This window comes from Schistocerca gregaria, chromosome 1 (assembly GCF_023897955.1).
Source record: "Schistocerca gregaria isolate iqSchGreg1 chromosome 1, iqSchGreg1.2, whole genome shotgun sequence".
Lineage (NCBI taxonomy): Eukaryota > Metazoa > Arthropoda > Insecta > Orthoptera > Acrididae > Schistocerca > Schistocerca gregaria.
Window position 1 is genome coordinate 724,957,951 of NC_064920.1, and position 27,763 is coordinate 724,985,713.

Consider the following 27,763-nt stretch of genomic DNA (forward strand, 5'->3'; position numbering starts at 1 on the left):
ATCGATCACAAATGGAGAAAAAAACAAATGCATCATTCAATAGACCTTAGACAACTATGTTCCTAGCAAAGTTTTAATGGGTGGGAAAGACACAACATCGTTTAATAGCCGTATTAGAAAACTACTACGTAAACGAAGAGAGCTTCATTGTAGAGTCAAGAAAAGTCAAAATGCAGCTGAGAGGCAAAAGATGCACGAAGCGAAAATGAGCATAACGACCGCGTTGAAAGACGTGCTCAACGACTTTGAAAGTAAAATTTTGTCAACCGATGTGAGTAAAATCCCGAAGAGGTTTTGGTCTTGCGTAGAATCAGTAAGCGGGTAGAAAAGAAACATTCGATCAGTCAGTAGTCACAATGGCACCGAAGTGGAAAACGACAGAGGAAGAACAAAATACTGAATTCGCTCTTCCTTGTTTTACCGCGAATGATCGTAACACGATGGCTCCTTTCAATCAACGTACGAACTTCTAAATGACAGATGCTGAGATAACTGATCACGGAATAGAAAAATAACTACAATCGCTTCGTAGTGGAAATGCATCAGGACCAGATGAGATACCTGTGAGATTCTTTCGGACATTATGCGAAAGAACTTTCTCCCCTAGTAGCAATAAGTTTATCGTAAGTCGCTGGAGCGGTAAAAGGCATCCATCGACTGCGAAAAAGCGCAGGTCATTCTCGTTTTCAAGAGTAGGCGTAGGGCAGAAGCGCGTAACTACAGCCCTATATCGTTGACATCAATTTGTTGTTACATTATGGAAAAAGTTTCGTGCTGGAGAACTATGAAATTTTTGGAGGACGAAAATCTTTTCTATAAAAAAAACATCATTGATTCCGAAAACAAAGACATAGTGAAACTCAGTTTGCTGTTCCTCCATGAGATCCATAGCGCCGTATATATTGATGCCGTGATCGTTGACATCAGGAAAGCATTGAACACCGTCAGGAATTGCTCTTTAGTGAAAGAAATACGAGCTTACCGAGTATCGAACCAGATTTTGAACTGGATGAAAGACTTCCTTGCAGACATGATTCAACACGTCGCTCTTAATAGAACAAATCAGACAAATTTAATAGTTAATTTACGGAGTACACCAAGTAAGTGAGACAGGGCCGTCACTTTTTAGAATGTATACAAATCATCTAATGGAAAGCGTCGGAAGCCGTTTAAAACGGTTCACAGACGACAAGGCTGTCTACAAGAAATTAGCAACACTAGAAGACTGTATCGGTTTGCAGCATCACCTGCGCAGGACTGGTGACTGGTGCCGGCTTTGGCTGTTCACCCTGAAGGTTAATAAATGTAAGGCACATATAGGAAAAAAATCCATTACTGTACAATTACGGGAACACTATGTACCAAAATATATCTGGGAGTAACTATCCAGAGTGACCTTGAGTCGAATGACCCCATAAAAGAAAAGTAGGAAAAGCAGATGCTAAACTGATATTCACAAGAAGAACCTTAGGGAAGTGTAACTCATCCTCGAAGGAAGTAGCTTACAATGGGTGTATTGGACCGGTTCTTGAATATTGGTCATCAGTATGAGATCTCCAGCAGGTGGGACCAACAGGAGACATATAGAAGATCAAATGTAGAGTGGCGCGGTTCCTCACGTGATCGTTTATTCAGCGTGAAAGCGCTACCGAGACGCTCAACAAACTACAGTAGGAGATGGTACAAGAATGGCATTCAGATTGAAATTTTCACTCTGCAGCGGAGTGTGCACTGATATGAAACTTCCTGGGAGATTAAAACTATGTGCCGGACAGAGACTCGAACTCGGGACCTTTGCCTTTCGCGGGCAAGTGCTCTACCAACTGAGCTACCTAAGCACGGCTCACGCCACCGTCCTCACAGCTTTACTTCTGCCAGTACCTCGCCTCCTACCTTCCAAACTTTACAGAAGCTCTCCTGCGAAACCTGATAGAGCACTTGCCCGCGAAAGGCAAAGGTCCCGTGTTCGAGTCTCGGAACGGCACACAGTATTAATTTGCCAGGGAGTTTCAATAATGGAATTGTATATCAAAAGAGGTTTACTACTCGAATTCCAAGAGAACACTCTCCGTGAAGAGTCGGACAACACAGTACTTCTTCCCACTTGCATCTAAGATAATGGGGACAACGAGGAAGTTCGAGACATTAGAACTAATACACAAGCTTACCGCAATCGTTCTTCCCACGCGCCATTTGCAAATGGAGCAGTGAAGGAGTGATGAGACAGTGGTATTACAAGAACCGTCTGCCACACATCATCAGGACTATGAATGTAGATAATGTTTAAGTAAGCTATGGACGTTTAAAATGTAATGTTCCATGGGAACATACTTCGCCGAATGAGAGCAGAGGGAGAGCAATAACACAAAGATCTATGGCTCGCGGAAAGCTCCGTCACCCCACCAGATAGGAGGATTGCCTCCCATTCGGCGCCGTCTTATCCACATTCGTTCGTTGTAGCACAACTTCGGTACGTACACTGAACTCCTCGTAGAGACTTACATATATTTAAGGTATACCACGTTGCCTCACAGCTTGTAGTCTGTTGCCTCTCTTACTGTGAGTATGACGATTTGCACCAAAGTGCGATGCCTACCATTCAGCGAAGCAGACAGTTTTTTTTCTGAAAGGAGATAGATTCCAGAGCCGTCAGTGGAGACCTCAGTGCAGTTTACAAAGAAAAAGTCCCTTGTGAAGCTTCATAGTATAGTGCAAGTAAGGTGTGTTGGAGTGGGAATTGGAATACCTATACCTATACCTTTTTTTTTTCATCAGTATTCTGACAGGTTTGATGCGGCCCGCCACGAATTCCTCTCTTGTGCTAAACTTTTCATCTCGGAGTAGCACTTCCAACCTACGTCCTCAATTCTTTGCTGGATGTATTTCAATCTCTGTATTCCTCTACAGTTTTTGCTCTCTACAGCTCTCTGTAGTACCATGGAAGTCATTCCCTCGTGTCTTAACAGATGTCCTATCATCCTGTCCCTTCTCCTTATCAGTGTTTTCCGCAGATTCCTTTCCTCTCCGATTCTGCGTAGAACGTCGTCATTCCTTACCTTATCAGTCCACTTAATTTTCAACATTCGCCTGTAGCACTATATCTCAAATGTTTCCATTCTCTTCTGTTCCGGTTTTCCCGGAGTTCATGTATCACTACCATACCACGCTGTGCCTCAGACGTACATTCTCAGAAATTTCTTCCGCAATTTAAGGCCTACATTTGATACTAGTAGACTTCTCTTGGCCAGGAATGCCGTTTTTTGCCATAGCTAGTTTCCTTTGGACGTCCTCCTTGCTCCGTCCGTCATTGGTTATTTTACAGCCAAGGTAGCAGAATTCCTCAACCTCATCTACTTCGGGACCATCAGTCCTGATGTTAAGTTTCTCGCAGTTCTCAATTCTACTACTTCTCATTACCTTCGTCTTTCTTCGATTTACTCTGAGTCCACACTGCGTACTCATTAGACTGTTCATTCCGTTCAGCATATCTAGTAATTCATCTTCACTTTCATTCAGGATAGCAATGTCATCATGAAATCATATCATTGATATCCTTTCACCTTTAATTTTAATTCCATTCCTACACTTTTCTTTTATTTCCAACATTGCTTCATCGTTGTATAGACTGAACAGAAGGTGCGAAAGCCTACATCCTTTTGTCTTACACCTTTCTCAATCCGAGCACTTCGTTCTTGGTATTCTACACATATTATTCCCCCTTGGCTCTTTTAAGTGTTGCATGCTACCCGTCTCTCCCTATAGCTTGGCCCTATGTTCCTCAGAACTTCGAACATCTTGCACTATTTGATACTGTCGAACGCCGTTTCCAGGTAGACAAATCTTATGAACGTGTCTTGATTTTTCTTTAGTCCTGTCAGCAATATCAACCACAAAGTCGGAATTGCCTCTTTGGTGTTTTTACCGTTCCTAAAGAGAAACTGACTGTCGTCTAATACATCGTCAAGTTTCTTTTCCGTTCTTCAGTACATTTTTCTTATCAGCAACATGAATGCATGATCTGTTAAGCTGACTGTGCGATAATTCTCGCACTTGTCAGCTCTTACAGTCTTGGGAATTTTGTGGTTGATATCTTTTCTAAAGTCAGGTGGTATGTCGCCGCACTCACACATTCTACAACCCACGTGAATAGTCGTTTTGTTGCCACTTTGCCCAGTGATTTTAGAAATTGTTATGAATCGTTATGTATCCCTTCTGCCATATTTGATCTTAAGTCTTCCAAAGGTATTTTTAAATTCTGATTCTACACGGGACCCCCATCCCTTCTAAATCTACTACTGTCTCTTCTTGTACCACTTCAGACAAATCGTCTCCCTCATAGAGGCCTTCACTGCAATTCTTTCCGCCTTTCCGCTCTCTCCTCTGCATTTAACAGTGGAATTTTAATCGCACTGTTAATGTTACCACCCTTACTTTTATTTTCACGGAATATTGTTTTGTCTTTTCTATATGCTGAGTCAGTCCTTACGACAATCGCTTTATTTTCGATTTCTTCACATTTTTCATGTAGCCGTTTCGTCTTAGCTTCCATTCACTTCCTATTTATTTTATTCCTCACAGACTTGTAATTCTGTCTGTCTGACTTTCATTGAACATTTTTGTACTTCTTTCTTTCGTCAACCAACTGAAGGTTTCTTTGCAGTTACCTTCATTCTACCAATGTTTTTCTTTAGATTTGTCCATACTCCTGCAACTGTACTACCTACTGAGCTATTCCTTAATACACTGTCTATAGCCTTAGAGAATTTCAAGTGTATCTCTTCACCTTAGTACTTCCGCATCCCATTGCTTTGCGTATTGATTCTTCCTGCCTAATCTCTTGAATTTCAACCTACTCTTCATCATACGACATTGTGGTCTCAATCTGTATCTGCTCCTGATTACACCTTACAACCCAGGATCTGATTTCGGAATCTCCCCTGATCGTGATGTGATCTAACTGAAATCTTCTCGTGTGTCCCGACCTTTTCCAAGTACACGTCATTCTCTTGCAATTCTCGATGAGAGTATTCGCTATTCCAGTCCCCCATGACTACTATATTTTCATATCCCATTAGATACTGAATTACTCATTCATTATCGTCATATACCTCCTCTACCTCTTCATCTTTAGCTTCCGTCGGCGTGTATACCTGAGCTATCGTTGTCGGTGGTTTTGCTGCCGATGAGAACAACCATGTCACTGAATTATCCACAGTAACACATTTTCTGCCCTACCTTTCCACTCATAACAAATCGTATTCCCATTACACATCTTACTGCTGCTGTCGATATTACCAAATGGTCATCTGACCAGAAATATTGGTCTTCTTTCCATTTAGCTTCACTGACCCCAACTACATCTAGATTGAGCGTTAGCATTTCCCTTTCATGATTTTATTGCCTCCCTACTACGTAAGCTTCTAATATTCCACACCCAGACTCGTAGAATGTTATCCTTTCGTCCGTTATTCAATCTTTTCTCATGGACACCTCCCGACTGAGAGTTCTCACCCAGAGATCCGAATAGGGCACTATTCCGGTATCTTATGTCAACGGAGAGATCATCATGACACCTCTTCACTTACAGCCCACATGGGAAAGTTACCCATCCCCAAGGGCAAGAGATCTCCGTGAACTTGTGACCGCTCCTCCGTCCTCTTTCACGTTGCAAATGATAACGAATTCTTATGCCGGAAGTATCGGGCAACAGTGCTTATTTTTTATCAAACTTTAAGCGGTGGCCGGGTCGGAACTAAGGACCGAGGACGTTTTGATTACCGATCAAAGACGCTACTGCTAGACAGGGGGTGCATGCTCAAAGGCGCTACCCCTAGAGCACGGGTGCAGGATCATTATCTAGCCGTAAATACTAAAGAATCCAACCAGAAAAGCACAATAACTGGCAAGTTGCCGCGCGCCAGTCTGTACGCCGTTAATTTCTAGGTGTTGCTCCGCTCTCATTTCCCTCACAGAAAGGCACTGAGTCCTTTGGCAAAAGAATCATAGCGTTATACTAAGAGAAGAGGGCAGATTATCTTTCCGAGTGATTCTTGTCGTCTTTTCATATGGTGCGGCCCTAGAAAACGCATGAACATTGACGCTAGAATGAAAAGAGATAGATATAGTGACGTCATTACTCTGGTCTTGACGTAAATTGCTTCAGGGAAATGCCGAGATGGTTTCTTTGAGAGAGCACAGCAGATTTCGTTCCACATCCTTCTCTAATCCTATAACTTCGCTGTTTGGCACCCTCCACCAAATCAATGAACTCTCGTCGGGGAGTCATGACTATCCTGCACCAATCTCTTCATCTGAGAGTAGCAGTTGCAACCTACGTCCTCACGTACTTGCTGGAAGTATCTTCCTCTGCAGTTTCTACCCACTACAGCCTCCTCTAGTAGCATGCAAGCTGTGCCCTGTTGTCTTAACATATGCCCTGTCATCCTGTCTCTTCTTCTTGTATAGTATGCTATTCTTCTTGTATCATAAAGTCCGTCCTCGCCAGTTCTGCGGAAAATTCCTGACCTATTCGATACACCTAATTTTCGACATTTTTCAGTAGCGCCACATCTCAAATGCCTCGATTCTCTTCCGATTCGGTTTTCCAACAGTTCATGTTTCATCCCATACAGTGTTGTGTTCCGTTCCTAGATTGTCAGAAATTTCTTCATCACTTAATGCTAAAAGTCAGACATCAGAAAAGGAATGACTTTATTGCTCATGTGACACGTTTCGGAATTTATCTGTCATCAGATATGCAGAAGTGACAGCTGAATGGCCGGCCGTAGTGGCCGAGCTGTTCTAAGCGGAACAGTCTGGAACCGCGCGACCGCTACGGTCCCAGGTTCGAATCCTGCCTTGGGCATGGATGTGTGTGATGTGCTTAGGTTAGTTAGGTTTAAGTAGTTCTAAGTTCTAGGGGACTGATCACCTCAGCAGTTAAGTCCCATAGTGCTCAGAGCCATTTGAACCATTTTTGACAGCTGAATATAAATATAGCGTTTCCAGTTGAACGTGAAACAAAAATTTGCAGAATAGTCTACTAATGCAGTGGCCTCTCTCCTGCATGACTTAACGTCACATTTGTATACAAATACTAAATTTTCCCTTCAAAATAGCAGAAGGCTGAAACGTCCTTTGTGGATTGCTTATGGAAATGATTTTAACTTAGGGAATGATGAATGGATCTTTTATAATGTGGCAGGTAAACTTAACCATGGAAAATTCACCTTAAATGTACTTTTGTTCCAGACATAATTTATAGCATTCATCATGTTCAGCTATCCCCCTGATCTTCACCAGTTTTGTAGTTGGGAATGATGCTGTAGATCGTTCACCACATGGTGAAATAAATAGACTGAGAGCAGACATTATTTACTTTTCTGTGCAGCTCGACGCTTTTGTGTGTGCTATAGGTTTTCCGCGTGTTCTGTTTGCAAAAGCGTGTGTCTTAGGCCGTCCCTCTGACGCAGAGCTATAACGCTGGCCGTGCGTCCCTCTGGGATGGCGACACCATATATTCTGCAGGCGCGGCGTCAGCAGCCAGCGACGGCGACGGCGCCGGGGCCGCTGCCTCACTGTGCCCTGGGGACGCGTCCTAATCGAAAATCTACGGCCTAATTTCGTGACTTGCCTCGGGTCGTAAGCGAACAGTGTAAACTTAGATGGCGTCGCCACTCCTGTCTCACCGTAATTACCGTGGGTGGCTACTGATCCAAATTTAATGGAACTGAAGGTCCTGGCTTTAGTTAGTCTAGGTTGACAAACAGAAGCTATAAAAAGCCAAGAGTACATAATCATCGGGGAAAAATAAGTACACCAAGTGATAATAAATCCAGTGCATATTAATATTTTAGTTACTGGGTGGGCAGCAAGGCTTTTCGTCTGTAGCCATGCTAGAACAGTCCGCATATGAAACAAAAATCATTTAATATCAAATAGTACGACTGCATTGGAACTAAATGCAGAAATCCGTCTCCTGCAACGAATTTTTGACAAAAAACAGTAAGTTACTGTTGCAAAGTTCTTTATTGTACTAGTGCAGTAAGATGAGGAAATGCCGGATAAAGGGGTAATTTCGGACGGGAACAGAGTATTTATGTTTTTACGTTGGTATCACTGAATGCAAGCTTTTATTTCGCACTCGCGTTTTGCTGTATGCACCTTACATATCGTCAAGCGTATGCGAACACTCATTACTCTAGACGGAACTTGAAACAGTGGTGTGTAGTGGGTTACAGTGCAGTGCACAATTGTTCCTAGTTACCCTTATGCGAAAGCTTTCGTCCTTGTACAAGAAGAGAAAAAAATTGGTAAGCTTAATTTGCTTATAGTTTACTTCTTTAAATGTTAAGAAGGAAATGTGAATAGTGAACTATTTACACATAACTTCACACGTTGGTGTAATATCGGACAATGCCACGTACTTACAAAAGGAGGCTTGGTGCTCTTCCGAGCCGCAGTTATGATCCTGAAAAATCTTGAAAAGGGGGTTGCTGCTGTAACATCGAGAAAACTATCGTACATACAAGCGTTAACACAATTTAATGTACCACGTTCAACGTTAGAGAAAAAATTAATAATACAAACCATCTAGTAATTCCATCTTAAGTACCATGAAAATAACTCACTTGTTCGTGGTATTTTAAGGGCTGGACATTGGGGTTTTCCTTTTACCTCTGATGATGTTAGATGTATAGTGAAAAGATGTCTTGCTAAATGTGGACGAAGGGCAAAAAGCTTTCCTTGTAACATGTCAGGGATTGGGTGAGCGCGTTTATTCTGACAGCGTCACTATTCCGTATTAAGCGTCTGGCTATCTGAGAACATTAAAAGGGAATGAACTGAGGTGAGTTATGAGACCGTGAAAACATATTGCCCATTCGAAGCCTAAATAGTTGCGAAAGCATACTTGACCTTTTAGCAACAAATAATCCTGGAGTGTTGTGACGAATACAGGGATTAACGTCCATCTGGCAGTTGCTGCTAGGCTGAATAGCGTAACATTTACAAACGCCAAAAAGAAACGCAAACTATATCTATTTACTAAAGCTGATAAAAATTCTGTTAACGCCATTTTAAGAGACAGTCTTCACTCCTTCCGATCTGATCATGTAAGTGTAGTGGAATGTCTTCAAAGATATAGTATCGACAGCAATTGAGAGATATATACTACATAAATTTATAAGTGATGGTACTGATTCCCCATGGTACACGGAACGGGTCGGATTGTTGCTGCAGAAGCAACGAAAAAAGCGTGCCAAATTTAAAAGAACGCAAAATTCCCAAGATTGGCGAAGTTTTACAGAAAATCGAAATATGGCGCGTACTTCAATGCGAGATGCTTCTAATAATTCCCACAACTAAATTCTGTCTCGAAATCTGGAACAAAACCCAAAGAGATTCTAGTCATACATAAAGCACACCATTGGCAAGACGAAATCAATACCTTCACTGCGAGGTAACAACGGTGAAGTCACTGATAACAGTGCCACTAAAGCAGAGTTATTAAACACGGTTTTCCCAAACTCCTTCACCAAAGAAGACGAAGTAAATATTCCTGAATTCCAATCAAGGAAAAAGAAACATAGAAGTAGATATCCTCGGAGTAACGAAGCAGCTTAAATCACTTAATAAATGCAAAGCCTCCGGTCCAGATTGTGTACCAGGCAGGTTCCTCTCAGAGTATTCTGATAGCCGGCCGTAGTGGCCGAGCGGTTCTAGGCACTACGGTCTGGAACCGCTTGACCGCTACGGTCACAGGTTCGAATCCTGCCTCGGGCAAGTGTGTGTGTGATGTCCTTATGTTAGTTAGGTTTAAGTACTTCTAAGTTCTAGGGGGACTGATGACCTCAGAAGTTAAGTCCCGTAGCGCTGAGAGCCAGAGTAATAAAATAGCTCCAAATTTAGTAATTATATATGACCACTAGCTCACAGAAAGATCCGTACCTAAAAACTGGAAAATTGCTCAAGTCACACCAATACCCAAAAAGGGAAGTAAGAGTAATCCGCTGAATTGCAGGCCTATATCACTAACGTCGATTTGCAGTAGGGCTCTGGAACAGATACTGTATTCGAACATTATGAAGTACCTTGTAGAAAACGATTTATTGACACACAGCACGGTTTCAGAAAATATCGTTCTTGTGAAACACAAATAGCTCTTTATACTCATGAAGTAATAGGTGCTATCGACAGGGCATGTAAAATTGATTCTGTATCTGTAGACGTCCAGAAGGCTTTCGACACCGTTCCTCACAAGCGTCTTCCAACCAAATTGCGTGCCTACGGAGTATCGCCTCAGTTGTGCGACTGGATTCGTGATTTCCTGTCTGTTCATAGTAATAGACGGAAAGTCACATAGTAAAACAGAAGTAGCATCCGGCGTTCCCGAAGGAAGTGTTATAAACCCTCTATTGTTCCTGATCTATATTAACTACATAGGAGACAATCTGAGTAGCCGTCGTAGGTTGTTTGCAGATGATGCTGTCACTTACAGTCTTGTAAAGTCATCAGATGATCAAAACGACTTGCAAATGATTTACATAAGATATCTGTATGGTGCAAAATGTAGCAATTGACCCTGAAGAAGGAAAAGTGTGAAGTTATTCTCATGAGTACTAAAAGAAATCAGCTAAATTTCGATTACGTGATAAGCCACACACATCTGAAGGCTGAAAATTCAACTAAATACTTAGGGATTACAATTACCAATAACCTAAATTGGAACGATCAGATAGATAATACTGTGGGTAGAGCAAACCAAAGACTGCGATTCATTGGCAGAAAACTTAGAAGGTGCTACAGGTCTACTAAAGGGACTGCTTACACCATGCTTGTCCGCCCTATTCTGGAGTACTGCTGTGCGGTGTGGGATCCGCATCAGGTGAGACTGACGACATTGAAAAAGAACAAAGAAGGGCAGCTAGTCTACAAAAATTCTGTCTATCCAATGAGAAACGTTATACTTTTCGTGGTGTGGCAATGTTTTTAAAGTTTGCAACGTAACAGAGACGCGAAAAAGTCTCATGTTAAAACTTGCGGGTGGTGTGGCCCCTTTTGTGTTATCGTAAGATCTATACTGTTTTTCTGGAGGGCTCTAGCTTTTAACATGGGGTGGGATGGACCTAGCCGTTAGCTGGAGACGTGAGTGTCCGTCCCTTATCGTAGGGCCTTCAGGTTAACACGGTTCTGCTCTCGGCTTCTGTTCTCGTTTCTCCCCTCGGAACTGCGCCTGTCTCACGGTGGGAAGGTATGACATGCATTTAGGCATTCTTGTGTTAGTCTGTGGTATTCCATTTGCTCACTCGTTACTCGTATTACTTTGGTTAATTTAATGTCACGATTTATTCGGAGCTATGTGACATACTACTGGATTTGCTTATCATGTCAGGGTTTTCATGGAAGGTGTTGGATTTACCTGACACCTTACAAGATGTAGATGTAGATATTTCCAGAATTCTGGTGAAAAAATGGAAAATATCGGTCACAAAAATGTAATCAGTAATGAAGAGGCCAATCTGTATGACGACCCTGTGGGGCAGCGTGTGAGAGGGGAAGAATGCATTCTAAAAGGATTTTAGAGTCTTCTAAGAGTAGTATTTCGGTAATGATGGCTGCCACTGGGGACGGAAAACTATTACCTCCCTAAGTGGTCTAGAAATCGAAGCATTTATGGGGCACTTGACAAGAAGGAGGTCCCAAAAGAACCAACTATAACCTGAATAAAGGTGGATAGTTTGACTGTCTACATTTGAAGACTCGTGTATCACTATTGTGTTATGTGAAAGATGTCAGACTTGGATAGGTTTCACTCATTACTAATGTTGCCTATACGAAATTGTTACCTGTATCAGAAAACAAAACAAAATAATAAGTAATAAGGATAACACACCTGGTTTTTCCCCCATTTCATCAAATACCGAGCGGGAGTTATGACAGACAGTAGTGACCACGAAACGTACTGAACCACGATGCTCGAGAGTTAGCTCCATAAGGGACATGCTCAAAAACTATAAGTTACAGACAAATATGATGATACATAATTGTAATAAATGAGGTAAGTATTTGACCAGCAAGTAAGAGGTTTTCACACGATTTTCGTATAAACATTAAAAAAAGTAGCTCTAAGAGTCGGTTTTGAGGTTGGTGAAAACTTGTCTGTGGAGAAAAATTCTGAAGTCAGTTCACTCGGCCTCATGTGGCACAGTGCGAAGTATCTACATAGTGACGCTTAAAAGCCAGCCACCAAGGTGATATCACATCGAGAGGCATGCATTAGGCTAGGTGTCATTCATTTGTCTATTTTTATAGTTCACATGTGCAATGGTACTGTTTCTCTGTTGATAAGGTAGTGGTGATTAAATGACTGAATTACGCAATGTGTACTGTCAAATGTAAGGATAACTCACGATATTTTTAATAGACCAAGTTTACTCATTTCTTCACTATATTGAAAACAAAAAACAGTCATATCATTCTTTGCCGGCGAAAGATTTCGAAAAGAAGCTGCATCTGCCTACTTCATAAGTAGCAAAGATTATGAGTGTAAGAAAGTAGCATCACTTTATGGTTGGATTTTCCGTACATGATCTGAGTTGTCTCACAATACGGAGGTCCCTTAAACGAAGGTAGGATAAAATATTTTCTTCTCTCTGCAGTCCAACTTCTCGCCCAGTATTCTATGTTGACTGTGTCAACGAGAGAATGACCAATACGAAAACTCACAATCAGTGTTTAACGTTCTCCAGGAAACACGTTACGCACAGGGTTTCAAAATATTAGTGGGTACGTACCTGTGTGCCAGGTATGATGTCGCTGCCCCTTATGTGATGGTACAGGCGACAGGCCGTCGGCTCGTACACCGAGATTCCAAAGTCATGGAAAGCGAAGAAGCGCCGCTCTTCCTTCGGTGATGCTGCAACGAAGAACGAGTACCAGAACAGAGAGACAGGCTGTGAATTGCAGGAAAGAACACCAACCCAGGGTCGCCAGTATGTACAGTTAAGCGAGATCTGGTTAGCTCATAGATGCCAAATCAATCTTTTCATTTTCGGAAGGTATCCTCAAATTCACTGAAACAATCTGAAAACATTTGCTACTGTGTTATTGAAAATATTGTAGATATTACTTAAAACTAGGATTTGGAGTAGATCTGCTTCCCATATATAAAGTCTATAACGTTTTCTATTTATAGCAAAATCGATATCAGAATAATATCAGAATATATTTTAAATAGTGTTGACAGTTACTCATCGGCAGAAATGACATTAATTTTAAAATGAAATGTAATATTCCGAAATAAATTATAAAAATTTAACTTAGCATTGTTATTGGATGAACAATTACTACATTCCCTAATCATGAATCACATATTTCCATGATGTTAGAAAAAGTTCTAAAATGTGTCAGAAACTCTTTCCTTGACGAAAAATATATCTTAAAGCCCTTGTTCCGCCCACTACTCCTTATCGTAAGTTGAACAATGATTTCATTTGATAAGTCGTCTCCCGGTTTACCATCTTCTTTATATCGTTATATGATTTTATACGTTGTCATTTGACAAGAGTTGCCACAGTACTTTACTAAATTAGGTCAAATACACTCCTGGAAATGGAAAAAAGAACACATTGACACCAGTGTGTCAGACCCACCATACTTGCTCCGGACACTGCGAGAGTGCTGTACAAGCAATAATCACACGCACGGCACAGCGGACACACCAGGAACCGCGGTGTTGGCCGTCGAATGGCGCTAGCTGCGCAGCATTTGTGCACCGCCACCGTCAGTGTCAGCCAGTTTGCCGTGGCATACGGAGCTCCATCGCAGTCTTTGACACTGGTAGCATGCCGCGACAGCGTGGACGTGAACAGTATGTGCAGTTGACGGACTTTGAGCGAGATCGTACAGTGGGCATGCGGGAGGCCGGGTGGACATACCGCCGAATTGCTCAACACGTGGGGCGTGAGGTGTCCACAGTACATTGATGTTGTCGCCAGTGGTCGGCGGAAGGTGCACGTGCCCGTCGACCTGGGACCGGACCGCAGCGACGCACGTATGCACGCCAAGACCGTAGGATCCTACGCAGTGCCGTAGGGGACCGCACCACCACTTCCCAGCAAATTAGGGACACTGTTGCTCCTAGGGTATGGGCGAGGACCATTCGCAACCATCTCCATGAAGCTGGGCTACGGTCCCGACCACCGTGAGGCCGTCTTCCGCTCACTCCCCAACATCGTGCAGCCCGCCTCCAGTGGTGTCGCGACAGGCGTGAATGGAGGGACGAATGGAGACGTGTCGTCTTCAGCGATGAGAGTCGCTTCTGCCTTGGTGCCAATGATGGTCGTATGCGTGTTTGGCGCCGTGCAGGTGAGCGCCACAATCAGGACTGCATACGACCGAGGCAGACAGGGCCAACAACCGACATCATGGTGTGGGGAGCGATCTCCTACACTGGCCGCACACCTCTGGTGATCGTCGAGGGGACACTGAATAGTGCATGGTACATCCAAACCGTCATCGAACCCATCGTTCTACCATTCCTAGACCGGCAAGGGAACTTGCTGTTCCAACAGGACAATGCACGTCCGCATGTATCCCGTGCCACCCAACGTGCTCTAGAAGGTGTAACTCAACTACCCTGGCCAGCAAGATCTCCGGATCTGTCCCCCATTGAGCATGTTTGGGACTGAATGAAGCGTCGTCTCACGCGGTCTGAACGTCCAGCACGAACGCTGGTCCAACTGAGGCGCCAGGTGGAAATGGCATGGCAAGCCGTTCCACAGGACTACATCCAGCATCTATACGATCGTCTCCATGGGAGAATAGCAGCCTGCATTGCTGCGAAAGGTGGATATACACTGTACTAGTGCCGACATTGTGCATGCTCTGTTGCCTGTGTCTATGTGCCTGTGGTTCTGTCAGTGTGATCATGTGATGTATCTGACCCCAGGAATGTGTCAATAAAGTTTCCCCTTCCTGGGACAATGAATTCACGGTGTTCTTATTTCAATTTCCAAGAGTGTAGTTTTGATCAGTCAGCCTGTTACGGAGACGAATGTAATGTGAAATCTAATTTGGTCCTACCGTTGTTAGAATATGATCTAGGGCGAGATAGACACCTTAACTATAGCTTAGTATCAGTAGCGTGGGACACAATGTCATTTACTTAGATTCATTGCGACTATTTCTTTCGAAATTGCATACATAATAGAGTGTAGATCAACGGCTTACACATTTGACAGACTATTTTTTTTAACCAAAGGCACAATAAGTTACTGTTCTTTATCTCCAGGAACCATAAAACAGACATGAAAAAAAACCGAAAGCTAAATATACTTTATCATTGAACGTGCATTTGTAAAGACTGTTTCCGTGTTTAGCACAAACTGAACACATTTTTCCTACAAAAACGTAAAAATATTGTCCTCTAATGGAGTAACCATCAAAATGTATGCGTTCTTACTGGCGACCCTGCCTTATCTATGGAGACCATAAATGCACTACAAATCACGCAGAATAAAACATTGTGAAATAACAGTACAAGCGGAATCACAGACAGAGAAAAATAGATGAAGTAGAAAAAGACAGATGAAGAGATTAATAGCTACGTAAAGGTATGTAGAACTGGAGCTTAAGTAATAAATTACAGTGAAAGATCAGGGGAACAAAGATTTAGAGAACAAAATGGTTATAATGAGTAAGACGTGCAGTGTTAGCTGTTTTTATGCACTAACCAATTGTCGTCTGCATCCACGAATATGGGAAACCTAGAAAAAAATTAAGCTGTTTCAATATCGGACATATCTTTAGCTCAGAGATGTGCATATTAAATTTATAATCGAAAACGAATGGACAACAATGCAGGAACTTGCTGTTACGAGTTCATTGTGTAGCTGTTTCGTAATTTTAAAACATTTGGAGAAATTATTTACTGGAACTGTTCATGAGACTTATTTTCTTTATGTTAGAAGATAATAAAAATAAAATTAAATAATATTCAGTGCAAAGAGAACTTTAAAGTATAGTATTTGATGAAATCGTAACTAAAATTTTTAATGCCAAGCATAAAATATTGTCTTGCTAAAATGATATATACATAAAGAACTGAGTAAAATCGTATTACATTGAAGTTTAATTATTACATATGTTCGGAGGTGCGTGACTCATTGACATCCTTCATCCAGCTACCAATGTTTACCATGCTCTCGTGATTATAAAACCATGAGTGCACAATAAAACGCGACACTCCTACATTATTTGAGGTGTTCCATATTTGCTCTGCAGATAACTAGCGTAGTCCAAACGACTAATTTATCTAGAAAAGATTTTTCAAAGATTGAAACTTCCTGTATACATGTGTAAATCGTCTATTTGAATTTACAAAATTTACTAATATTTAAACTTCAAAACTTAAAATCAGCTACAGAATCTATGTATAGCAAGCAAGTGTATTGGAGACGATGCAAAAGAATAGATTACCAAGGTGACATTCAGATCACACTGGCTATAAAGAAATAGAAGGAAATACCTCTATCAGGCACTGATGACCACGCTATACTCGACTTACCGACGTGTATGGAGAAGCGTGGGGTCAGCACACCGCACTCCCGGCCGCTATCGACGTATAGACCTTAGAGCTGCTACCTCTCTATCTGATAGCTTCAAAGCTGGCATCACGAGCTTAATGCACCACAGTCCATTCCTCTCACAAAGGAAAAATCGAAAAATCCCCAGCAGTACCAACATTCTACCTCGAGTCCCCCTCTTGAGTGTCTCTCGTGGTGACACTTGGCTACAGAGTCGTGCAGTAAAATAAAAGCCCACTATCTCGGCCCACGCGCGCCTTCTGAGCATGGTGCATGTCCTGGGCGTATTCTTTCTTCTGTTTGTAAAGGATCTTTACTGCCCCTGTTTCCCAGTTTAAATGGATTTTCCCTGTCTGTAGGCTATTTATTGTTCTCACATACACTCCCAGAAAAAAGGGAACGTATCAGCATGAAGGAATTATCCGAACAGGACCTAAATCAGTGGATTTTATGTAGTTGTAAAGACAAACAGACGATTGAAGTTTCAGAAAAATAGGTTGATTCATTGAAGAAAAAGAGCTTTCCAAATAGGGCAAGTCCGCAGGGCTCTTATGCAAGCAGTTATTCGGATTGGCATTGTTGGCGTTGTCGGATATCCTCGTGAGGGGTACCGCGACATATTCCGTCCAACTGGTGTATTAGCCCTCAAAATCCCAGCTAGTTTGAGGGCCTTGAGAATAAGGCTGCAAACCTTCTCAGTTGGGAAGAGACCCACCGAACTCGCTGACCAAGGTAGTGTTTGGCGAGTATGAAGACAATCAGTAGAAAACCTCACCGCGTGCTGGCGGGCAATTTGTTTCTGAAACGCGATCCCAGGATGGATCACCATGAAGTGGAGCCAAACGGGGCGTAGAATATCGTCGACGTACCGCAGTGCTGTAAGTGTGCCGACGATGATGATGTTCTACGCCCCGAATAGTTGCCCTTCATGGAACGTCATCCTCGGCTTGCACTTCAGCAAGATAATGCCCGCTCACATACTACGAGAGCTTGTCTTCGTGCTTGTCAAAACATACGAGGGTTATTCGGAAAGTAAGGAGCGATCGGTTGCGGAATGGAAATCACAGTTAAAATCCGATGGAGTTTCGCTCAGGTGTGTCGGGTAGTGTCTCTAGTATTCCCGTCGACCGCGTTACGTGTTCTTTTTAGTTCTGAGCAGACAGTGAGCACATAATGATACATAGAACAATAGTGTCGCCCGCCAAGCATGAGAGTCTGGTGAGAAATTTCGCCTGGAGCTATGCAGACAACGTTACATAACTGCCATGGGCTTTCTTCTTCAAGACAATCTCAGCCGCATTCTGAAGGCAATGAACATGCTCCAGCAACGTTTTCAATTGGAAATGATTGATTACCCACAATACAGTTCGTCATTGTTTCCCTCTGAGTTTCATCTCTGCTCACATGAACCGCTGGCTATGAAGACAACATTTTGGCACAGGCAACGAGCTGTAGGCCAGCGTAGGCAATTGGCGGAAAGCAGTGGCGGCTGCCTTCTGTAACGAGGGTATTGGAAAGTTGGTACAATGCTACGACAAACGTCTAAGTCGGATCGGCGACTATGGAGATAAGTAGCTCGAAGTTCTCGCTAAATGTTGATAATAAAACAGTTTTTATTTTCACTATGGTTTCCATTTCGCTACCTATCGTTCCTTACTTTCCGTATAGCCCTCGTGCTTTGGCCAGCGAGGTCGCCGGATCTCTTCACAATTAAGAACGTCTGGAGCATCATGGGCAGAGCCCTGCTCGGGATTTTGAAGATCAAACCCGCGAAATGAACATTTGGCACGATATCCCTCAGGAGGAGATACAGTAACTCATTCAATTTATACCAAGCCGAATAAGTGCTTTTTTTAACCAAAGGCACAATAAGTTACTGTTCTTTATATCACATGTACCGAATAAGTTTTTCTTGCCGTATCTCACGTACATCACATCTACCGAATTGGTTTTGTTACCATATCTAATATTTTTTTAAACTGGTGCACCTAGCTGCATGTAAATGCCTATTATCATTATAAAACTGCCGTTCCCTACTGTCATCCAGCGCAACAACAAAGTTCCACAGTAGTCAGCGTCTGCAGTCAGATGTGTAACTGAAACTGGACTCTAGTAACCCTCTGGTACTGCTACCATACAACTCCAGAAGTTTTATATGGATTCATCAAAATTCACTCCCTGCTAAATTGATGTAATTATGGAATGCTACAAACGTACATCGTTTGCAGAAATTGCGTACCTAGCCGCTTACCAACGGCTCCAACACTGACATATTTGGGTAAAGATAATATGAACACTTTGTTTACAGCCTTCAAAAACTGCCAGAATTCGCCTACATGTTAATTATTCCGTCGTCTTCTCATCTTCTCGTTCCTAACTCTGACATAGTTCTCTCAGAACAGAATAAAGCGTCTGAAACTATGAACGCAAAAGCAGTAAAATTTGGGATTACCGTCTCGTAGATGATTACTTCATCAGTAACAAGCTGTGAAAGAACTAAATCGACTGCATTCCTTTCTTCATCTACGATTACATCTAGCTCTGTACTCCGACCCCACCTTATGATGCGTGGCGTACCGTACTTTGTGTACCGCTGACCACCCTTTCCCGCTCCAAGGTCACGAATACGCCCCTGAAAGAATGATTACTGGTAGTCTCTGCGTAAGCCCTCATCTCTGTATTTTTACATTTATTGTCTTTTCGCGAGATATATATAAGACGAAGCTACATATTAGTTGTCTCTTCTAGTAACGTACGCTCTCGAAATTTAACAGTAAATCATACAGTGACTAAGAACGCCTTTCTTGTACTGTCTTTCACTGGAGTTAACTGAGCGTCTTCGCGACGTTCTCACGCCTACAGCATGAATCAGTAACGAAAACAGCTGGTATTACTAGAATCTTCTCTGTTTCCTCAGGCAGTCTTGCCTGGTACCCATCCCAAAGCGAAGATCAATATTCAATTATTGGTCGAGTGAGGTATTGTAAACTTCCCCCTCTGTGGTTGGACCGTTCGAAAGAAATCATCTCGGGAGTAGCCTCAAACGGTGTAGGGAACCACCGGAAACCTAGTTACAGACAGAAACTTCAAATCTGCTCCTCCTGCATGCAAACACAGTCTCTTTACACCACTGACACCTCACTCTGTAAAGCTATTAATTGGACGTATATATATTTGTCTCTATCCTGTTATCTGATATAAACGTACAGGGTGTGTTAATAATTAATGACGTAAACGCATACAGTTGGAAGAACACAATAAAAGAAAGAATAAATTCTTAGTAAACACACGTCCGCAAACGACCTGTATGCGAGGTATTTGCAACTTCGTGGTTACCATCAACCGCTGACGGCTCCGTGTAAACGTTACCGCTGTTAGGAAAAGGTATCAATACCGGACACATATATAAAAGTTATTTAGATGCTTTGTAGAAGTGCAACTATTTTGAATGACCACGACTACAGTTACATGACTGCCCTTGTAGTTAAACGTATTCAAAGTGTCGTCCAACGTGTTGTACATGGATCCAAAGGCCGAGCACGTTACCGCAATGACTTTCGAATAGTTTCAAACACTCCTGGAAAATTTCGAAATTTTTTACAAGCACTGGCATGTCTGCTCCCGTTCTGACTGGCGTACATAAATTTTATACGGTTGCCCCAATCACGGAAATTCACGGGGTTCAGATCAACTGGTTTTAGCGGTCAGCCGGCCGGTGTAGCCGAGTGGTTGTAGGCGCTTCAGTCTGGAACCGCGCGACCGCTATGATCGCAGGTTCGAATCCTCCCTCGGGCATGGATGTGTGTGATGTCCTTAGCTTAGTTACATTTAAGTAGTTCTAAGTTCTAGTACTGCCAAATAACGACACGTACCACTTGCTCAGGCATGAAAATACCTTCGACATCGTAAATAATCTAGCGGACGTAATCTCAGGTAAAGTCCTCAAAGAATATTTACGAAACAATCAATAAATAATTACCAGACTTGTCAAGTACACCCCCTCCGTTCCGCCAGGACTTGGACTTGGCCAGGCACCTCACGGCTGGAACCCGCCAGGTTTTCGGAATAGGAAAGGGGGGGGGGGGGGCAGTACAAAAACACCGGAACAAGACCACGCACGGGCTACGACATTAGGTATAAGGTTAGTTATACGTTAAACCAGGAAATAGAAATAGCATAGAACTGCAGCGACATGTCACCGGCCAGCCTAGTGCCAGGGGCACTCCCACTAGGATTAGCTTAGTGGGAACGGCCAACAATTAGGTTTATATCTAAGCTGGCACACTTGTAACGCTGCAGGTAGTGTAGTCTTAATAATAATAATAACAACCATCCACAAGTAGTATCATAATTAACAGTAGATAGACTCAAAGTAACACCAAAATAACAACATAGTATAGCATAGTAGACTAACCCCATAGTGGTAAATGATCATCGTAGATACCTGTAGTGTTTAATATAATAGCTGCAGATAGAATATTGTAATAGTTGAAAATAGGACCTACTAATGTATTTAGTAGTAGGTTAAATTGTATCATCATAATAATTGGTCATAAAGTTTTGTTTTTTTAAGTTCTAGGGGACTGATGACCTCAGATGCTAAGAGCCATTTGAACCATTTGAGCTTACAGGTCACGAAATAGGTCCTCCTCGCCCAATCCATCTTTGAGCGTATCGGCGTGTTAGACGTCGCCTCACCATAGGAGCACAATGTGGCGGTGGTCGACGCAAGCACCACAGCTTCTGACTTGCTCCAAGGGAACATCCTCAAGCAAATCCCGGAAGATGAGGCCATAGAAACCCAAGGTAATTCCGTCGTCCTTTTAGCTTGTTTGGTAACATATACAGCCCAATAAGACCATCACGTAGTGGAGACGCATGCAAGGCATTTGGACTGGAGCCTACATGGCTTCAAACATGAGAACTGTGGTTGTTAAGCCAACCAACAAGAGCGAACGCTGTTTCATCTATCAATAAAATGTTGTTATTAGACGTATGGTTGCCTACAAGTTGTAGTAGCCTCCATCGACGGAACGTAAGGCGAAAGTCCCCCTCACAAAGACACCGAACTCATTGGAGGTGGCACGGGAACATCGCATTGCGAAGCAATATTCTCCAGGTACTTCTGTGGCATTTTCGAGACATTTGTGTCAGACGTCTCCTCCTCCAGATTCGTGGAGAGTGTCCGACTGATACCCTCACCGTACCCTTATGCTCAAGTATAATAAATGCATGTGTAAAGCTCCCAGTTTCTCAGAGGCATTGATGCACCCCTGGTAAACGTTTGACTCTCGGGATGTCTTCGGGAAGTTTATGCTTCTTGACAAAATCGTACGGTCTCCCATGTAGTACCGTTGGCCCAGCATACATGAAATGCGTATCTGCATGCTTCTCGTTATTGTAATGTTCTACCTTGTCACCAACACCCATACAATACAGCTGACGCTCCTCAAACAACTCACATGAGTGGCACTCTGACTGCCTACTGTACTGTCGTATCCTTTCTGTATACAAATTCACGTCTTGAAAATGTAACCAAAGACCACACCACGGACCGGCATGCAGTGTTCACACAGAGTCATGTAAGTAGTGGCTCATAACCACGAAGTCGCAATTATCTCGAAAACGGTCCTTTTGGGAACTTATGTTTACTGAGACTATTTTGCTTCTAGTATCGTGTACTTTGAACTGTATGCGTTTATTTTAATTAATTGTGACATACTCTGCATAAATATGCAGTTACCTGTTACTGATGAATCTGATAACACGGAAGACACTATAAAGACAAAACACGCTTTCAACATGTTCTCCACCAATTCGGCTGAAACACGCAGGTATCCTGGTGGACTCTGATCCTCCATCACCGTAGCAATAGATTGGTGGTCAAAGTTGTTTTGTTGTACAGCTAATAAAAACGATCCAAATCAGTTATTTTTCAGGGGACTACGAGGTCTATACTTGTCTGTGTATGGTTATTGCAACTGTCACATTCTCGTAGATCTATGTCTGATTGTAGGTGATGACTCATCATGTGAGGAAATCCACATGTTGTCATCACACAGATTGGTCTTTTGAGCTAATGCCGTAAGTTAACTTATCCGAACAACATTGCACTTAACAGTTGCTTGAGATAACACCGAAATCGCGCAGTGGGTAACACTTCGGACTTGCATTCGTGACGATGGAGATTAAAATTCGCCTTCGACCACCCAGGTCTTCCATGATTTCTTTCATCATTCCAGTCATAGTTCATTTGAAAGGGCACTACCTATTTTCGTTAGTATCCTTAACAATATCAATCTAAGCTTGTGCTCCATCTCTAATGACCTCATTGTCGATGTTAGACCGTCATTTTCCTTCCTTCCTTCTTTGATACAAGAGAGAAGACTCACGGCCTGAGTCAACTTGAAGGTAATCGTTTTAGGTATCAGACCATGTCAGTTTTAAACTAACACCATCTGGATTGTGACTCACCCATCAATTGTCAAGAAGTCCATTTGCTTGCCCAGCAGTCATTTATGCAACAACAGAAAATAATAATAGAGCCTACTGAAACAATTTAGGGCCCCATCAGCACGAATGGCCAGGATGGGTACATACGATATCATTTGAAACGAGACCGCAGTGCCTGTATTATGAAGGAACACTGCACCTTAAATCGAATAACACAGTTACTGTAAAATGTTTATTCTCCGACACCAAGCAAGCAACTTTAAAGTAAAATGTCTCCCCTGTACGGGAATTTACGTAATGTACGTTTGAGTACAGGATGTACACACATGGAAGTTTGGGTCTGGCTGTGAGTCGCGCATGGATAGCCACATGGTATGGCGACGCTCGCGAGAGGCAGGAAATCTGGGTTCCAGGCACGATTCGGTACAAATTGTCATTGTAGTCATTCAATTATACAGCTAGTGGTTGTCCACATTCAAAACTGCGAATATATTTCATTTATATAATGGTTACAAGTTGTCTACGATCTCACTGCAACTGATCCATGTCCAACGGGCCGCATGTGTTTGTTAGCTAGCAGCTCTTCTGGGCCCAGAGGCAACAACATAAACAAGTGACACACTAGAAGAGTGTCGCACTCCAGCGAAGTCTTGCTACAGGAAAACGTTACCTTCCTGCCTGCCTGATAATTAGCAGCTACACCAGCATAGACGACAGTCCCTCCACAAGAATCTACATTTTTTCTTTTAAATTGATGTTGCAGAATAGTAAAACGGATCGTCAGATGACAGCCAGAATAGGACGGTACATAAGAAATGCAATCTTCAGAAACCAGTAACCCAGTCGCCTTTAAGAGAAGCGGTACAAGGCGTGTTTAATAGTGGTCGTAGTTTAAAATCCAAAAAAAAAGGATTCCATCAGATGAGTAGATCTACTAGTTTTTCATTAGAAAAATTACAAGTAAATATTCTAAGGCAATCATGTGTGTTCCTTGGTTCATCAGTAATCTGACTGATCTGATGTGACACAGTATGAATTCCTCTTCTGTACTCGCCTCTTCATTTCAGACTAGCACCTGCATCCAGCGACCTCAGTTATTTGCTGGAGATATATTCCAGTCTGCCTCTTCCCCTAGAGTTTTCGCCCTCTAATAACAAAGAGGCTATTCTCTGGTATCTCAGCACATCTTGTTGTCTCGGTAATCCGAACCTGTCACGCAACCTATTTTATAATATAATACGCCCATTCCATTTCTGGAAAACTCCCACACAAGACGGCAGCGTACATAGGCAACTTCAACAGCCTGGAAATCTGTACAACCTAGTGACAGAACTCGATAGGCAGAAAATACTGATCCTCGCACTGCAAGAGACACGTATCACAGACGAAGACACCACAGACTACGGCAAGTACCGCATCTTTTAGAGCAAAACTGATAGGCTAGTTGCAAAAGGTGCTCCACTATTGGGGATGCCCTTTGTGGTCCATAATACCATGCTAGAATCTCTCAGAGAAGTCATACCAGTAAACAACCGACTGATGACCATGCGCGTTCAGTGCGCCAACTGGAAGTACACACTGATCAATCCACACGCCGCTACTAACCAGAGCAACAAGAGAGACCCACAGTCCGCAGATAAATTCTTGTCAACCTTTGAGAAAGTAGTATCCAAAGTCCCCAAGGATGACATCAAACTTATTATGGGCGATTTCAATGTACAGATTGGCAGAGCAAAAATGCAAAGGAAAACAGTTGGAAAATTATCCGACACATAAGTTCAAAAAAAAAAAATGGCAGCACAACATCACGTTCATGTCGACATCCCTCAGAAAACACCCCAGAAAACAGAAAACGTGACGTTCAACAATCCAGCAGTTTCGTGAATTCCAAATTGACCACGTGGCAAACTCGTACCCGGTACAGAAGGAGGTCAATGACATACAAGTAGGCGGGGTAGCGAACATTGATTCTGAAGCGTTTCAGAATCAAGCTCACCCCCAAGTGAATGTTCTGTAAGAAAACTCCCGTACTGAAATTTGACACGAAAGAGATCGCTGATTCGGGAGTGAAAGTAGCTTGTGAAAAAGAACATACAAATGACTGGTAAAATTTCCGCCAAGAAGTCACAGAAAAAGTAAAAGCCCTCATTCCTCTGAAGAAGAACACCGAGCACCCCTGGTGGGACACTCATTACGAGAATGTACTCGTCGCCAGGAAATTGGCATACCAGAAGTAGAACAGTAACAAGTCATCAGAAAATTTACAGGTATTGAACGAAACACGAAAGACAACAGAAAAAATTATTAGACAATTCAAGAGGAAATACCTGAATTAACAGCTAGACTCTATACAGGACAACGTCCTCAACTACAACGCAAAGTAATTCTACAGGACGGCCCCGGTGGCCGAGTGGTTCTAGACGCTTTAACCCGGAACCGCGCGACCGCTACGGTCGCAGGTTCGAATCCTGCCACGGGCATGGATGTATGTGATATCCTTACGTTAGTTAGGTTTAAGTAGTTCTGAGTTGTAGGGGACTGATGACCTCAGAAGATAAGCCCCATAGTGCTCAGAGCAATTTGAACCATCTGAACTTCTACAGGACGTTTGCAGACCTGATACGAGGATACACACTACCGAACCTCTGCTTTAGAACTAGTGACGGAAAATTGGCACTGACGGATGAGAGCTGCAAGGTGATGCCACAGTACTTCTCAGAACTTCTCAGTTGCCCAAAATCCACAAAGAGATTCCCAGACGAAGAACCTACAGACAGACACACCGACTCACTAACCCCGACACAAAAGGAGGTCGTCATCAGGTGCATCCTCAGCCTCAAAAACAACAGAACACCTGGTGAAGACGCCGTAGTTGCCAAACTACTGAAAAACCTCGGACCAAACTAACTCAGAGAACTCACCCAGTTCACCACAGAGATATGAAAGTCAGAAAAGTTGCGACTGGAAGTGTGCACTGATCCTCCCTCTTTGCACAAAAAGGGTGACCCCACAGATGTCAATAATTACAGGGACATCTCACTAATACAAGTTCCATACAAGGTTTCGCAGCGTGCCTACTCCAAAGGACATGGAACCAACTGCAACACAAGGTCGGCGAGTGGCAGGTGGGCTTCTGCCCTGGTCGCTCCTATGCGGAACAAGTCCTCAATCTGAAGACTGCCCTGAAAATCAAAGCCCTCAGGACCTCAGGAACAGTCCAGACGTCTGCACCATAGTTGAGTTCAAGGAGGCAAATGACTCCATCGAACGCCAGTCATTGTTCAACATTCTACAAGAACAAGGTTTGGACGGCAAGACACTGTCACACATCAGACAGACACTGACAGAGACGAATCTAATGTGAAGTCCAATGGGTAAATCTCCAAACCCTTTAAGATATAGACAGGCGTTCACCAAGGTGACGAACTCTAGTCGCTTTTTTACTTTAGTCATTCTTCTGTTTACTTCCGATCCATATTCTACGCTCACTTGCCTGTTGATTTCATCCAACAGGTCTGGTTACTCTTCTTTTCTTTCACTGAGGACATCAAAGCCATCAGGAATATTTGCTCGATATATTTATTTGGAATATTTATTTTGATTTTATGGTAGAGTACTTTTCAAAATACAATGAAAAATCACATCCATATATGCGTTAACCTTATGAATACTAAGGCAGATTTCATAACGCTCATTACCAAGGGAGCAAGGGTATTTTATGCCCATCGGAAAAAATTGTTGTACTCAGTCATGTCCACTACAAAAAATTTGAGAAATGTTAATTTCGTTCATAGTTGTTGATTTTTTCCCCTCGCTATAGTTTTCAGAGAAATACTGATGTATAAGGAAGGCCCTGAACTAAGGAAGGGTCTGAACCTGGAAATACTGAATAAGTCAATCTTTGGGGAAAGTTACATATGCTCCAGAGACTTCAGTTTTTGGGTAAGTTTAACTGAAAAATTTTAAATATTTATGGAATCTGATAGAAGAATTCACTAAACCAATAAATGCTTTTTCATAAAAAATTTAAAAGGACTAGCGAGATTACAGTTTTTCCAAAAGGTGAGCATAAACATCCCCCTCTCCCACCTTGGTATTGCAGGAGTTAAAGTTACAACCAAAATTGTAAGTATCACTATAAACGACAAATAATTAGCTCCTGATGAGACAAATACTTAACTTAATGTCACAAAAATCACTTCCTTTTTAATTCACTTCATTTCAGCATATAACCACTACCTTCGACATACTCATGTAGCTGAAAAATTTAGCCCAGTATTTTTTTAAAGTATTCTTTAACGTGTGGAATAACACTTTTACGTGACGATCATCAGTGATGTGATGTACCAAGAACTTCTTTTTGGTGAATGCTCTTTTTACTTTGAGGTCTCACTCAAAGTGCAAGTGATAGATACTGAGTGCAGACTCTGTGTACCTTCATACACATATACACCGTTAGTGGGTATGTAAATAATTATAGATGCAATGATCTTTGACCAGTAGAACAACCACCTAATTGCATTAGTGACGTACATGTATAGTGTTGTTACCTGGCCTAGTACGCTATATAAGGGCTGTGATCAGTGTTAGCTGTTGACTTATTACTGTGAACTGCATGGAAGTGCAGCCTGCTCGTGCGAGACCATGGTATCAGCACCTGACGAAGTTTGAAGGAGGCTCCATTATGGGCCTCTTTGTGGCAGACTATTAGAATCGTGCAATAT

At 42.5% G+C, this 27,763-nt stretch overlaps 1 protein-coding gene across 1 annotated transcript in view; it reads right to left on the reverse strand.

The window, feature by feature from the left end:
- Nucleotides 1-27,763, reverse strand: part of LOC126266799 (follistatin-related protein 5-like) — a 719,134-nt gene that overhangs the window by 57,525 nt on the left and 633,846 nt on the right. Inside the window, exons 11-12 of the mRNA XM_049971343.1 lie at nucleotides 15,735-15,767; nucleotides 12,795-12,916 (exon numbers count right to left, since the gene is read on the reverse strand). Of these exons, the coding sequence (XP_049827300.1) occupies nucleotides 12,795-12,916; nucleotides 15,735-15,767 (155 nt within the window). The remainder of the gene's footprint in view (nucleotides 1-12,794; nucleotides 12,917-15,734; nucleotides 15,768-27,763) is intronic.